General features: G+C 40.3%; 1 protein-coding gene across 1 annotated transcript; it reads left to right on the top strand.

The window, feature by feature from the left end:
- The first annotated feature begins 3 nt into the window (after positions 1 to 3).
- rundc3ab (RUN domain containing 3Ab) lies at positions 4 to 12,622 on the top strand. The gene is made up of 11 exons (XM_033610744.2): positions 4 to 368; positions 6,265 to 6,380; positions 6,833 to 6,960; positions 7,926 to 8,011; positions 8,105 to 8,194; positions 8,296 to 8,376; positions 8,464 to 8,629; positions 8,819 to 8,976; positions 9,069 to 9,188; positions 11,180 to 11,280; positions 11,400 to 12,622. Exons 1-11 carry the CDS (start codon positions 262 to 264, stop codon positions 11,540 to 11,542), a joined length of 1,296 nt encoding a protein of 431 aa, XP_033466635.1. The 5' UTR covers positions 4 to 261; the 3' UTR covers positions 11,543 to 12,622.
- The last annotated feature ends 3,370 nt before the right edge of the window (positions 12,623 to 15,992 follow it).

Genomic DNA, 15,992 nt, shown 5'->3' on the forward strand with positions numbered 1-15,992 from the left:
AGAGAGAGGCAGAAAGAGAGATAGATAGAGGGAGCAGCTGTAATCCAGTCCTCTGTGTATCAGAGTAATAATAAAAACAACACACTGCATGTTCTCATGTCTTCATCTGCGTGTCCTCCGCTGTGACACCGAGTAGCGCTGCCGGGCTGTCAGCGGCTCTGATGCGGGCAGGCAGCATCTTCTGTGTCGTCCGGAGTGAATGAGGAGGGACGGTGGCCGACAGGGAGGGGTCCTTTGATTTCAGGGCTGCCTCCTCTCTGGATGGAGCCTGGCTGTCTGCATGCAGCGATGGCCATGGGAGATGTGTCGAAAAAGGCGTCGTTTCGGAACGTGGCGGTGGAGCGAAAAAACCTCATCACCGTCTGCAGGTCAGTGTATTGCCAAAGAGTGTGTGTGTGTATATGTGTGTGTGTTTAAGTGCTTATACTCTGATATGAGTGGGGGTTTATTCAGCTGAATGGTGCATCTATTATAAGTGGTTATAATTGTCTGTTTTATACCAACAAATGGATTCTAGTGTATTTTTAATCACCACAGATATATTATGCACACAAGGCATATTTTGACATGCATGCTTACGTCATCCTCATAATAAGTCCTTATAATGAACCCTGTCCCGACAGTGGGCCTGAAGCCTGCCTCTGCTTTAACCTTCTATAACACATATTATTTTTTTAATATACAAAATATGCCAACCCACAGACAGGCCGGCCTCTCTGTGTGACTTTAGCAGAGTCATCTTTGTCAGTGCGATTTATTATCTCCCCGCTGATGGCGTGGTTGCTATGACGACAACCTTCCTGGGGCAAGGACTAGCTGGCACCCCAGGGAGTCAGGGCAGGGAGGCAGTTAAAGGTCTGTACATTAAGTCCTGATTGGACCGTGTGGGGTTTTTTTTTGCATAGAGAATTGCTTTGAAATGGCCTTTGCCAGAGATTAAACACATACAGACATAAACATGCTGCACATGCGCACATGCTGTAACCACACTGTGCAAAGAGCATACATAAACAGACTGTAATTAATGTGTTGACATGCATTTATTCTCTAATTTACAGAGGAGATCTTGAGATAGATTCAGTTTCTGTCTTATGCAGAGATGCTGGACAGTTACAGTTATTAGCAGTAAATTTAAAGCTGCTATAATCAATATTATTATAATAATAATGCATCAGACAGCTATGTTTTGTTTGAAATGGGCCATTCATAGTGATGAACTGGAGCCAATAACTTCCCGTGACTAATGCAGAGTCATTTGTCCTGGGAGTGAATGCCCATTGTAACCTCTCCCATTAAATACGAAGACCAGATGTTTATTTATTACTGTAAAACTTCAATTGAAAGCCTAGTCCCTTTTACACAGCTACACATTTTGACAAATAAAGGCCTGTCTCAATTAGAGGCCTGGCCTGGTTGCCAGGCAGGAATGTATAGGGATGTATAAAAGCGGGTTGTTGGCTACCTCAAATAATCTTCGATTCCATACGTACCCTGGGTATAGACAATAAAAGTTAGTGGGCTTTTCGTCCAGTGGGAAAGAAGCCATAGTGTCATGGTAGCAGGAAGCTGTTTTCAGCAGACAGAGTTGTCGACAAGCTAGTGAACATAGTGTAGCATTAGCAGCTGAAGAGCCAGATATTTCCCTCAGGTGTTGGTGAAAGCCAAAATAAATAAATGTTAAGGTATGTCACACTATTGGGGGCGCCATCTTGTGAGGTACACGCCCTGCTTCCTCCTAGATAGTTTACAATGTCCTACAATCCTGCTTTGGGCTCCTGAATCATATGGAGCTATGTTGTTTATCAGGATTAGTTTGTCTAAATACGGTCAACTTTGACCATTGTAACGGGCACAGGTAACACAGTGCGTTCCTAACAAGATGGCACCCCTGTCCAAAACTTTCGACATCAGCTTGACATCAACTTCACATTGTTTGTTATTGCGCTTAATTTGTCAGTTGGCCCGAAACACGACTTGTAATTCATGATAATATTTTGTATCTGCTGGATGTGTAAATAGGTAACACAGCTTGTTTTTGCTGCCCCCAAGTGGCCAAAAATGTCAGTTATTGCAGATTTAAATAAACGTAAATTGTGAATGTCTTATACATTTGTGGTTATTACTTTTCCAGATGATATTTAAAATACATATACAATATATGCAGGTTTTAATTCGTATAAAATAATGTATTGTCTTAGAAAGATTATCGATGTTAGCACTGAAACAACTCATCTCTTTTCCCTCTCCTTACAGATATACACCAGACACGACAATAACTAATTAAAAAGCACAGTAAATGTCTGTCTCTGAATATACTGCTTGTTATACTGCTCATTCTGCCAAGATTCAAGTCACTGATGTCAAAGTCAAAGTAAAGTTGGAGGATTAGTCATCAACTCATCTGTTTCATGGGTCTGTTCTCAGCCCAAGTCACGTGACCAGAGTGGACACCCTGGACATGTGGACTCCAGTCACATGTCCAGTCATACATCATGTTCTTGTTATACTGTATGTAGATGTATAAACACACACACTTTAACATCAGGTGCAGGTGAACGAGGCTGCACCTCTGCTGAGCCTCTGACAGGCGTATCTGGGTCATGTCACGTCCCGCTGTGTGTAATACATTGAAAACACGAGGGATTGTGCTCGTTTGGAGGATAGTCAGCCAATTATTGTCCAGTATCTGGCCACAGTCAGAGCCGCTCAATGAGACATTGTTACCCCTGGAACAATGGAGAGTGAAATCACTTGCCTCAGTGGCTCGTGTTAGGATATGCATTGTCTTACACACACACACACACACACACACACACAATGCAAAGTGATAGTGTGTGTACTGTAAAATGCTCAGCAAAATTAGACATTTCGACTGTGGAGGTCACGTCTGCCAGGGTTTCCTTGGTCCATATGGCACCTGTCACCCCACAGCATATCTTTTTGCCACTGAACAAATAACATTTGGCAGGTGTTCTTGCAGAAAAATAGACCTGCTGAATTATTTAGTGTCCAGGAAAATATTTAGTAGAGTGGTCATCTCAGCAGAAGGATACTGCTGCCTAAAATAAACAGCAAGGTGGTTTATAGGCCCTGTGGGCGTATATTATGGCAGGAGGTCATGGCAGTTGACGTTTAGTGATTTATTATGGAGACACAGGCGTAGATTTAGGTGGGGACACAGAGGACTCGTCCCCCCTCAGTATTTAGAATAGTGGTTCCCAGCTGGTCCAGCCACAGGGTCCAGATTTCGCCTTAGTCATTAGTTCAGGGTCCACACAGCTCAATACATTCAGCGTCATACTTGTGTTTTGCCATGTCCTCAAGCTAGTTTGCTGTCTCTGTTGAGTAGCTGTCTGTTAGTCACTCAGTCTACAGCAGGAAATGGCGCTTCAAAATAAAAGCTTGGTGCCAGAAATTCACTGTACTTCGAAATAAAGTGTGTTTCTTTTACAAACTTGACACATTCACAAGTCATTTGCGGTCCATTCAGAATGGACTCATGACCCACTTTTGGACCGTGACCCACCAGTTGGGACCCACTGATTTAGAACACATGCATTCGTCACTGCCAATGAAAATATGAAAGGACTTTTATATGATGAACTGCTAAAACTTTGAGTCATAAGGCCAAACCAACATTAAAGAACTAGTGCCGATGAAGACAGACTGTTGTGTTGCCCCATGTTGCCTGTGTCTTGGCCAAAAAGTTGCCCTCGAATACACCAAAGACTACAGGCAACAGCCAACAAGCATGTATATTCTGTGCCTGCGTAAGAGGAAATAACTCTCCATACCAGCAGGTAGCGGTCGGTATTCACCATTTAAAAGGAAAACCAAAGACCAACAGGATGGATTCGAGACATTAGTTAGCCAGTTGGCACATTAACAACACATCCTGATGTTGGAAGAACAAAGGATATTTACTGCACTAGTGGACAATAACACAAACAATTACGAACTGTTTCTGTTAAAGACCTCAGTGGCTACAAGAAATAATCTTACCTTATATAACAAGTTTGTTGTTTCCTCTTGATTTAAGCTGTTTGTTTGCTTTCCTTACTTCCATTTCTCTTCCTGTGCACAGAACTGAACAGAGTAATGTCATTGACCAACAGGCTCTGCTGTCTCTGACACCAATTCAACAAGCTGAATTGGCCCGAAAAATAGCCAGTAAGGGCCAATAAGGGCCAATTGTGCCAAAGGTGTAGAACACTGTCTCAAACCTAGGGCGACATGCTCACTGACAGCCCGACATTGACCAATGGCTAACCACCAATTTAGTGTGTTAGGACCCATATACCAACGGTAACAATGACTCGGGGTAAAGTAGGTGGTGGCTGCATGCAACCTCAAAAGCAATGGTTGCTATCTGCCATAAAAGTAGAGAAGAAGAAACCATTCACTAATCACAAATTAAAGTAGGAAGGGTGGCACAGTGGTTAGCATTGTTGCAAGAGGGTTCCTGGTTCAAACCCTAGGACAGGGAAGCTCCTCTGTGTGGAATTTGCATGTTCTCCTCGTGTCAGTGTGGGTTTTGTCCAGGTACCTACTACCCATAGGTGTGAATGTGAGTGTGAATGGTTGTCTGTCTCTAAGTGTCAGCCCTGTGATAGTCTGGTGACCTGTCCAGGGTGTACCCTGCCTCTCGCACAGTGTCAGCTGGGATAGGCTCCAGCCCCTCGCAACCCCTAACAGGATAAGTGGCTACAGAAAATGAATGAATGAATAAATGAATGAATGAAGTAAATTTTCATCATGAATTGATGCATTAAGGGCACAAACTGATGCATACAACTTCACCAGTATTCAGAAAATGAAGTGTTTGATGCTCAAAATTTCTTGGGGGAGGACCCATAGCTTAATTTATGTCCCTCCAAATATTGAAACAAAACCTTCACCCTTGTTACACTAGATTAGTTATTTTAAAATATTCAGCCATGCTAGCCATCTAGGGATGGCAATGTGGGTCGCTCATTCCACCACTTTGGTCCAGACTGGAATATCTCAGTAAATATAGACCCTCAGGATGCCCAAAATTCACACTTATCCAGTTTGTGACCAAACATCTGCCAGACATTTCCACCAGCCTCAGCTGTACTTTGTTTGGAGCTAATTAGCAAATGCGGTAGCATAAAAAAACAGCATGTTAATACACTAAAGCAAGATGAACATGGTTGACATTATACCTGTTAAACATCAGCTTGTTAGCATTGCAGCTATGAGCATGTTTGCATTTAGCTCCAGCTGTGGCTAAGTACAGCCTCACACAGAGCTGTTAGCTAGCTGCTGTAGACTCTCATTGTTAGGAGTTTAACTAGTTTAGCCGACTGTATTTTAGGTTTTTACTTTTACAGTGCCAATGAAATTAGAATGAGGTACATCACACAAGATGAACTGAAAACCAGTTATTAAAAAACAAACAACAAAAAACAAAATGTAGCTCACCCTGTTGTGTTAGCATTGCTACAAGGATGACGAGATGAACTTGGACTAGTGAGCAGGATCTGATTTATCAGCCTAGATTCACTTACTTTCCACCACAGTTACCGTTATTTTATTAAAATTAGGCAAAGATGGTGACTTTATGAACATGTGTGAGACTGGGGCCTCAACAGTTTGTGTCTTTGTGTCTCAAATGACATTGAAAGACTGCTATAATTTGTCTCCTGGCAGCAGCTATGCTTCAAACTGTTTATCTTGGTTCTTTGGCAAAATTTGTTTTCCATATTTATTCATAGCCTCGAAATGTAGCAGGGAAGTACACACATCACAAGCAGGCACCCTTACAACTGTGACAGTATTTCATCAGGCTAGAGACATAAATCCAGGCTGTCCAATAACAACTAAATTGTGTTGGAGCTTCCTGAAAGCTCTCCATTTAATGTCTTCCTCAGTTAATGGGTGAGTCAGCCGGAAATGGGTAGCACAGTGTGACTGGGCAAAAATCCACATTAACAAACAAACATATGGGGTGAACATAATGAGTATTTAACAACCATGCTTTGATTTTATCCATCTTTATTATCAGTGACTGTAAATTCATTACGTTATTGAAACACCAGGCCTTATATAAGCTACAGTCATAATTACATCCTTACATGATTTCTTTTGATCAAGCAGAGATTCCAAAACGTTTAATTATAGTTTGATCTATGAGGTGTTCCTCCTACAATGAACTAAAACAAAGAAAGCAATAATCTGTTCATCTGTTCCCCGATGAATATGTACCCATGATGACTTTATCTTCTCTTTGTCTGTCTCCAGGTTTTCAGTAAAGACACTGTTAGAGAAATACACAGCCGAGCCCATAGATGATTCATCCGAGGAGTTCATCAATTTCGCAGCCATACTCGAGCACATCCTCAGCCATCGTTTCAAAGGTAATGAACCCACGGGGAATTGTCTGCTATAAGCTGCATGTTCAATGGACTAGAAAACAAGAAACAATAAATGTAGTTTGGCATCAAAGCAAAAGAGGCATACTGAAAATGTTCAAATGTTGTTATTGATAATAGTTTTAAAAGAATGGATTTTTTAAAAATATTTTGTCAATATTAAAAATTAAGAACAAGAAATGAAGACGTTATTTCCCACTAAACATTGAGTAGAATCACTAATTCTCTTTCTCTGCATTAACATTAATTCCAAAACAAAATATCTAAGTATCAAAAAGAAAAAAAAACTCAGATGCACATAACAAATAATCTAGTTTAAATGGCTACAGATGCTGTAGCTGCCCAAGACTCCACCCTCTGTTCACTGAAATAAACACACATTAAACTATATATGCTGACAGTAGAGTTAACATTATTGGTGTAACACTCTCTCTTAGGCTCCGGCAGCTGGTTTGATGGTCAGAGGAGTTACTGGGACTACATACGTTTGGCCTGTGCTAAACTCCCCAACAGCTGCATCAGCAGCATTGAGAGCATGGAGAACATCAGCACCTCACGAGCCAAGGCAAGTCCCATATACACTCATAGTCATAATCATAGTAGAAAACTGAGGGAAAATGCACATTACAAAATAGTGGAAGACAAAAAAAGTGACATTCAATTATATTGTATTTTGATTTTATCCTATATTTTTATAGTTTGTGCTTGTTGTTTTTTTGGCATGTGGACAGGTTTTTGTTTAACTCCTGTTTTTGTTTGGGTATTTTTTTTTAAATCACTTGTCCTGATTTGTAAAACCTGTTTTTGTTAGCATAAATGCTAGTCAGGGGACTGTTATGCTGCATTCATGTGCTGCTAGGATGGTTCCATTTCCCATTTTGGGAACTTATCCTCCCGATTTCAAAGTGTTCATTAGCTTTTAAGTCATAATGTGGAAACATCATGGATGCCTTATAGAAAGAGGGTTGTCTTTATTATGTTTTTATCTTCGTAAACTAAAATGTTTGAAGTGTTTCATTACAAAGTGATAATGTCCTAGCTAAAAATTCACTAAAACCACTAAAATGTTGCTCCACTTAACATATCTTGGTTAATTCTAGTAAATAACTTTTCTTAGTAGGTACATGGACATGGTAGGTTACTAACAGTTACAGCCTAATGCTACATTACAAATTACATTTGAGTACTTTGGTCTGCCATGTTTCTGTGCATATGTCAAAGTCAACAAGTCATGAATCGAATTTTTTGCCAACTCAGCGAGTTGTTGTTGCTCCAAAATAGGGAAGCGTTCGTGTAAATTTTCCCTGCTGGAAACTTATATTTCCCATTATTCCAACACCACATGAATGCGCTGTAATCCTGAAGAGGGCAGTTTGCTGAAAGGTTGAGCTTTTGGAATAAATACCAACATCAGAATTATAAGTATGGAGCTTTGTTTTTGTAAAGATTGCAATGAGAAAGTGAAGAATTTTTAATGACTATTAAACTAACTATTTAAGATCATTTCTTAACCCTTGGTGACTGCTTCAGGGGCGAGCTTGGATACGAGTTGCCCTGATGGAGAAGAGGCTGTCTGAATACATCGCTACTGCTCTGAGGGATAGCAGAACGACCAGGTCACAGGACCCACACGCTGAACTGTACAATAGTATCTCACTCTGTCACTAGAACCATGTTCCTACCTGCCTGTATGTGTCTCTGTGCTTTAGGAGGTTCTATTCAGAAGGAGCCATTGTGTTAAGAGAGGAAGCCACGGTCCTAACAGGGATGCTCATAGGTCTCGGAGCCATAGATTTTAGGTGAGGAGACTTGATCTTTAAAGTGTGACAGTTTTACACATGATAATTTTACCTGGGTATGTGAAGTGTTTTGTCTTATTTCTGTGGTTTCTCTTTCATAGTTTCTGTCTGAAAGGGGAGGGTATGGACGGGAAATCTGCTGCTGTGATCGACTACACACCGTACTTGAAATTCACACAAAGGTATGTTCACTGACACTGTAAAAAGCTTTGTCACTCTCCTCATACTTTTGATACTTGAAATGACTAGACATTTTGTTTCTGTTGTAGCTATGATTACCTGAGTGATGATGACGATCGACAGAGTGTTGACAGCAGCACGAGCGACGACAGCATCCCCGACCATCCCTACATTCCTCTGGTCACTGACGAGGAGAGCTGGAGCACAAAGTGTCGCAAGATGGAGCAGAGGTTCAAGATCGTCAATGCTCAAAAGGTGTGCAGCCATCAATACAGAGAATAGTACTGCCTTATATTTCAAATATGGCATGTAAATCTTGATGGGCACACCCTAAACTACAACACCACACAGTAACTTCTAGAACACACTGAGTATCTCAGATGTCTTATTTGAGTATCCGAGGGTGGATATTCCCTTTCACTCACTGTAGATATGCGTTGCTAGGGTTACCTGGAGGAGCTCGTGCGCCTCCGTGAGTCCCAGCTGAAGAACACAGAGACAGAGAACAAGAGGCTAAAGGCCCGACTGGAGGAGCTACAGAGCCACAGCACACAGGAGAAGAAGGAACTGGAGGCCATCGTCCTGGAGCTTCAGGAGCAGCTGTGAGTGATGTAGACTGACGTAGTGTCCAGGTTTCACCCACATATTCATTCATTCATTCACCAACAATGTACTGTATCCTTGTGTTTATTAGGACAAGCTTGATTCCATGTGACTCCAACCACCTGGCCAAAAACCTGTCAATCCCTCTGGTCAACCAGTGGCCGACACTCCAGCCATACAACAGCCAAGATGGCGTCAAGTTGTACCGCAGGTTGGTGTTATAGATGATACATGTTTGTGTCTTCATGGTGATAAATACAAAGAGAAACAGACTTACACACACACACACACACACACACAAACTGTGCTACAGTATATTGTCAACAACCGTTTTTTATATAGAGAACATTTTGTCATATGGACAGGGATGTTGTGTAGTGGTTATTATTTGAAATTTATTTACACATATAATACACACATATAGCATGATAACTAACTAAGTGCATGTGCTTCACATGCATATATATTATGTTGCACTTATCACGTGTATATTGTATATATATTCTTATATACCACCCATTATTGAGAATTGGGACATGTATATGTACATTAAATAAGTATAATTTACAAAATATTTTGACCTGCTTTAATTTTTTTTAACTTCTAAACTTTATTTATTTATTTAACCTTTATTTAACCAGGCAAGTCATTAAGAACAAATTCTTATTTACAATGGCGGCCTGGCTTACTTACCCTGTGCCACAAAACACCCTTGTCCCAGACATGAATTGACAAATTCAGATGATTAAAAAGTGTTTCAAAAGCCTTCAAAATCTTAAACTAACTGTATGCAATAATAACGTCGGGGTAAAAATGTACTGCTAATCACCTTTGTGTCAAAATAAATTTTTTATGAAAATGTTGGCCCTGTTGAGATGTGTCCCAGATTCTTGTCAGCTCCACTGGATTTCTGCAAAAACATCAATTAATAATGCACCAACTTCCTGGTTTCCAAAATGGTGGGAGTGCTGCTTGGGTACTGATAAGCTTTGTACTTTTTGATATTTTCATTAAATAATATTGCTACAGGGTGTGTATTAATCATGTCAACTCCGTAGCCCCTCTGAATCAAAACTAAATAAGAATTATGTTTTAAAAAATTGTATTTTGATCAGCATTAAGAGAACTCTCAGCAGTGTTGAAAAATATAATGGCTGCTCACTACGACTGCTGTGAAATTAATAAAAATATAACTTTTGTAAACTAGGCGTACACCCATGATGTATGCTATGCTATAAGGTATTTTTTCAGTTGACAAGAATAAGTGATACAATTTGTTTGCGTGTTTTAATATAATTTTTGACAGTCAAGATATGAAGCCTAGAGTATGCCTAGACTTTTAACATGTTTAATTCATTTAAAAAACCTATCATGCATCCATGTGTTTGCAGGAGTCTGGCCAATCAGAACTACTACTAACTGCAATCTGGACCAGATTTCATTCCATTTTTAGGCAGCAAACTGCTTATCAGCACGTCTTTAAACTGACGCCATCACAAAGCAGAAACTATTTCAAAGTTATTAATGGATAGCCCCTTGAGATAAGCCATCTCGTATTCTAGAGGGTCAAATTAATTCAGCAGGAAACAAACAAATTGTGAGGTGACTCATTATGAAAACTGAATACTGAAGTGAAACTTAAAGTACTTTTTAAATGAATCTTGTGATTCCTTTTAAAATTTTGAGTACGAATTCCATTTTTAAATATATAATTTGAAGTTAGAAGATATTACTATTTCTATACTACTTTTGAAATTCATCATTTAAATTCAGTTGTAATTAATGTATTAATTATAGTTGTATTTTAACATAGCAGCCACAGATGCAAACAACAATAATTTTCATTATCAATTAAACTGCTGATTAGTTTTTTAATTAATCAATTAAAGATTTTGTCCATAAAATATTAGAAAACAGCAAAAAATGGCCATTATAATTTCCCATAGAGCCCAAGGTGTTGACGTTTAATTGCTTGTTTTATGCCATAAATAGTCCAAAACCCAAAGATATTAAATTGATTATAGTACATGCCAAAAAAACATTTCATCCTGACATTTGGGAACTGAAACAAACAAATGTCTGGCGTACTTGCTTAAAAAAATGACATTTAATTGATCATCAAAGTTGTTGTCCACACACATCTCTGCTGCATCGTTAACTCTGATGTATTGGTAAGTTTTTAATTTGTCTGTTGTCCTGCAGGAGGAGTTTCCCGAGCACAGAGCTGCTGTCAGTGGAAATCAGCCTGGACTCAGATTCCCAGAGGACTGATGGGAAACAGAACGGAGGAGCCTGGTGCACAGGTGACAGTTTGCACAGTCACACACTGTGTTCTCCTAAGATAGTAAGTACGTAAACACACACACACACATGCACACACTTGAATTGACCCTCCCTTTCTACGTCTGTCCCACCCCTCCAGAAAAGGACTACACCCCTTCCATGATGGGACTGTGTGGCTCCTTGGCCTCCCTCCCCAGCTGCAGGTCTCTGGCGAGCCTCAAGTCCAGCGAGTGCCTGGTGAACATCAGCACAGAGAACAGTCCTGCCCTCTCTCCCAGCTAGGGGGCGCCAAAGAAACACTGCCCACCCCTGAACTGACTGAGACAATTCAACACAAACACAAAAAGACTCCTTTCAGTAGGCGAACAGACTCTCTTTCGTGGCCCTTACGTGAGTCCCTTTACCTTTACGCTCTGAGTCCAGCACTGTCTCAACTTACACCTTTTAAGCGTTTATGAAAGAGTAGCCTCCCTGTGCGGGACTGTCCGACAAGGATGCAGGGATGGCTGCTGTACTGCCTGACGGCCTCCTGCAGTTTCACCGTCTTTAATTGTCTCGACATGATTAAGCCTCCTGGAATGCAAACAGCTGGTTCAAGTTTGACCTCTCTTACGTCTTGATGCTTGATTTTGTGCAATTACAGTCACGTCTGTACTGGTTACACTTATCAAAACTCACTGTAGGGTTATCCTGTATGTACTTGTCCATTCGTCTGTGTCTTATCAGTCTGTCAGTGTATCTTATTCTGCCTCTCGCATAATGGTGGCAGTGCAGGGTGGATGAGCTGTTTATAACAGAAACAATGTTTTGCCATATTATATTATAAGAGAGATATTTGCTGTGTTAAAGTGGCCTGAGGGTTTTATGATGAAGATTATTTGGAAATTAACAGAAGCGGCTTTATGATATTATGACAGGCCTTATTCAGTCATACAGTAGGTTAGATACAGATTTTAGGATGTGACACAAAAGACTTGTCAGGCTATGCAGGTTTGCAGAGGCACTACAATGTGGACATTAAGAAACAAACATTATATCTGTTGCATACAAATGCAGAGTGCATTGTGACTATGCAGAATGATTGTTTTCATTGTCTTTTTCTACAAACCTGCCTTGATAGAGTAGTTTGAGCAGAAGAGAAATAGTGAATGTGCAACAGGTGTGTGTGGGTGTGTGTGTGTGTCTGTCATTAGATTTTTTGGCTTCATTTTTTTCTGTTCTTTTTATATTTTGATTAATTTAATGACATACTTACTTGTATCATTTACCATCATGTAAATTGCAATCTCATGCAGTGTTGTTGAGAGTTGGGATACATTGTGTTATTTAAAACTGCAATAAAACTGCCTTTTTTTGAAACAATGTTGGTATGCAATGGACGTGTATTTTTGTTTTGTTTTTTTCCAAGCAGCAAGGCCTGGGTCTGAAAAATGAAGCCAAAATGAAAGCCAGTAAGTTTACATGACATTAGAGAAAATCAATTTATTGTGTAAGTCTGACTAATCCGGACATTAAACAATACACGTGAACATGTTAGTTCAACTAAAATCATTCTAAATCGTATTACGCAAAGACGGACGAACACACCCAAAAAACGCCATTGGTGACAAAAAGTGCAGTTCCTTGAATGGCCACTTGAGGCTGGCTCCAGAAGTGAGTCAATCCCTACATACCTCAGTGTTAAAATGCTCAACTTAAGAGCAGAATTAAACATGTTTACAGCCTGATACAAAAAACGGTTTTGGTCTCTAAAGCTAATTTCCCCATTTATCACAACGGTACAGGGGATGAATTTTAATGTAGGCTAACTCACACATTTAAATGTCATTAAGTGCTAAAATTATGCATGATTGAGGACAGGGACACTTTGAGTAAAGGGCTGTCTGTGGACAGTGGCCTGAGTTTCTCATCTACAGCTCCAACCTCTTGTCTAAATATGGTCACTTCTGACTCCAAATAACCAAAATAGCGACGGCTGAAATGCCGAACTTGGACCTCCAAACAGGAGTCCCCAAACAAATGGGTGATGTCGTAGTAGCTACACCCATTATTTTATAAGTCTATGTTGTTGTTTTTTGCTCTAGGGATGGATTGCCAAGCAATTTGGTGCAGACATTAATGTTACCCAGATGATATAGGCTTTTATCAATATTCTATTGCTTTTGGTGATACCTGACTTCCAATAGCGCAACTTTCAATTTGCTCAATAACTTGATTTAACCTTATGTGCATATACCTGCAAAGCTAATGACATTCATGGTCCCCAGAGAATGAATCCAAATGACTTTGGTGATTGCCTGACTTTTCTGCTGCTAGCAGTTGAATATTTTTACTTTACTAGTGAAATATTACATCTACAAGATGAATTCACGTACAATTTTGTACAAATATCCATGGTTCCTAGACAATATATCCTACTGACTTTAATGATCCCAGAACTTCTTCTATGGCACTACCACAAGGTTGACATTTTCAGTTTGTCCAGGACTTTGGTTTGTGTTCAAATATCAGCATAACTAAAAACTTTTACATCAAACTCAGCTGTGGGCTACTTTGTGTGTAATGTTAATTAGCAAATGTTTGCATGCTAACGCGCTAAACTAAGATGTAAACATTGTGAAGCATACACCTGCAAAACATCTACATGTTAGCATTGTCACTGTGAGCATGCTAGCATGATGACATTAGCATGTAGCTCAAAGCACTGCTGTATATGTACAGCCCTGTAGAGCTGTTAGCATGGATGTGCTCTTAGTCAAGTTCATACACATTTTCATGGCCTAAGCACCGAACAGTGCGAGGCAAATTGTGGTAAATTGGCTTGATAGTGTCCCCTAAGCAATTCCATACATGACACTGACACGCTCTCCTCTAGTGGACTGGTGGCTCTCCTACACACTTGCAGTGTACTGGGATGCCCATAGTTAAAGCCCCCAGCTTGAAATTTGACATACAGGAATGAAATTTGGTAGTGCATACCCAAAACCCAACATGAAGTCAGCCATTTGAGTTTACTGTTCATTTTTTGCCATTTACAGGCACTGTACTTCAATGAACTCCTCCTACAGATTTAATCAGATGGACCTCAAATTTGGTCTGTACAATCTTAAAACCTTGTGAGTTTTCATGGAATGATGGCATGGCAACGATTTTGCATGTTTAGCATGTGAAAAGTTGTTGTAACTAAATAAAGTACATAAATACATAAAACACATACATTGTCTAATATGACCCAAATTTCTTACATGTGATAAGGGTCCAGGCCTGAGGACATCTACATGCCAAAGTTGACCAGGCGCTGAGAAAAGCACCTCAGCCTTGCTGCCCATTTTTCCCAGTGCCCACTTGCGGAATCCCCTGTGGCCCAAGATGCATTTTCCCCATAGGCCACAATTGCAAAAGAGATGCTGTTAAACTGTTGACAGGACACCTTGAGGTCAGAACAAGGTCAGTTTTACTCTTTCTAATATAAATGTTTGATCCATGGAAGGTTTATATTTGTTAAAATTTCCTGAAGCCAAGGAGAACGATTTAAAATTCCGTAATGTCACAATGTAAAGTCTATGAGCTGAGCAGGAACTCACGGATGTGGCCATTGGGAGAAACTCTACTGCGCATATTCAGTGGGTAAACCCGGAAGCTAAAAAATTTTTTTGGCATATGCGCCAGGCAAGCACCTCCATTGGACTGAATAGCCGTCATCTTGGCATTCGGTATCTACTAGGACGTTACAGGTTCTGCACTTTTATGACCTTATCCTAGCAGGTTAATCATATCCATCTCAGATTTGGTCAGGGAATTCTGAAGGCCGTTGTGATGCTATATTGTTGAGATCTTGAGTTATTGTGGAACAGCGTTGCCATGGCGAGCCCGACTATTTGCATGTGCCACCAAGAAACAGGAAGTTGCTGTAACTGGACTGGACTTTGTTCAATCTACCCCAAATTTCTCATGCTTGATAGGAGTTCAGGCTGAAAACATCTATGTGACATTAATGACTCATAGTGATAGTATCACCCACTAACAACAGGAAGTCAGTTTTACATAACATCTTTAAATTCACATGAAATCTACATTGTGTGGTCTACACCTGCTTAGTGTATGTTTCCTAGTGCCACACTGAACACAGGAAGTGGTGCAAAATTTGAAACATGTCATTCCCAGTGCCCACACTCCATGCAGGAAATAACATCTAACTTATGGGTGCAGTTTATAGCGGTCATGGAAATGCCCAGCCATGTCACCTAGCACCCCCGACCAGTGGTAAGGTGTGAGGGCCCATTCAACGCTGCTGCAGCTTTTATGTTGTTAATGAATTGCCTCCACATTTACAGTCAACAGTATTGTTTTCCTGCAAGTCTTATTGGTTGCCATTTGGCCACTTAGAAATTTTACTAACCTGATCAGACACAAAAACAACAGACTTGGAAACAAAATAAAATTTGCTTTAAATGAAGAGCTGACATCCCAGCAATTTCATTTACTGTAGGCCCAAGAAACCAAACACACGCTCTCTCCCCCGCTGCTGAGGTCACTTTTTGTCTCCACGTCTTCCCTTTTAGCTTAACATTGTGAAGCATGACATCGTCCCTCCTCACATGGGTTTGAAACAGCTTCCGTGAGGTCATAGGTTAGGATCATTCATTCATTAAGACAGACAAATACACAGAGTTAAACAAACAGCAGCTGAAGGTCCTTTGGTAAACGCTGGAAATGCATTATGTAGGAGACA

Source organism: Epinephelus lanceolatus, chromosome 21, assembly GCF_041903045.1.
Source record: "Epinephelus lanceolatus isolate andai-2023 chromosome 21, ASM4190304v1, whole genome shotgun sequence".
In the NCBI taxonomy this organism is placed as follows: Eukaryota; Metazoa; Chordata; class Actinopteri; order Perciformes; family Serranidae; genus Epinephelus; species Epinephelus lanceolatus.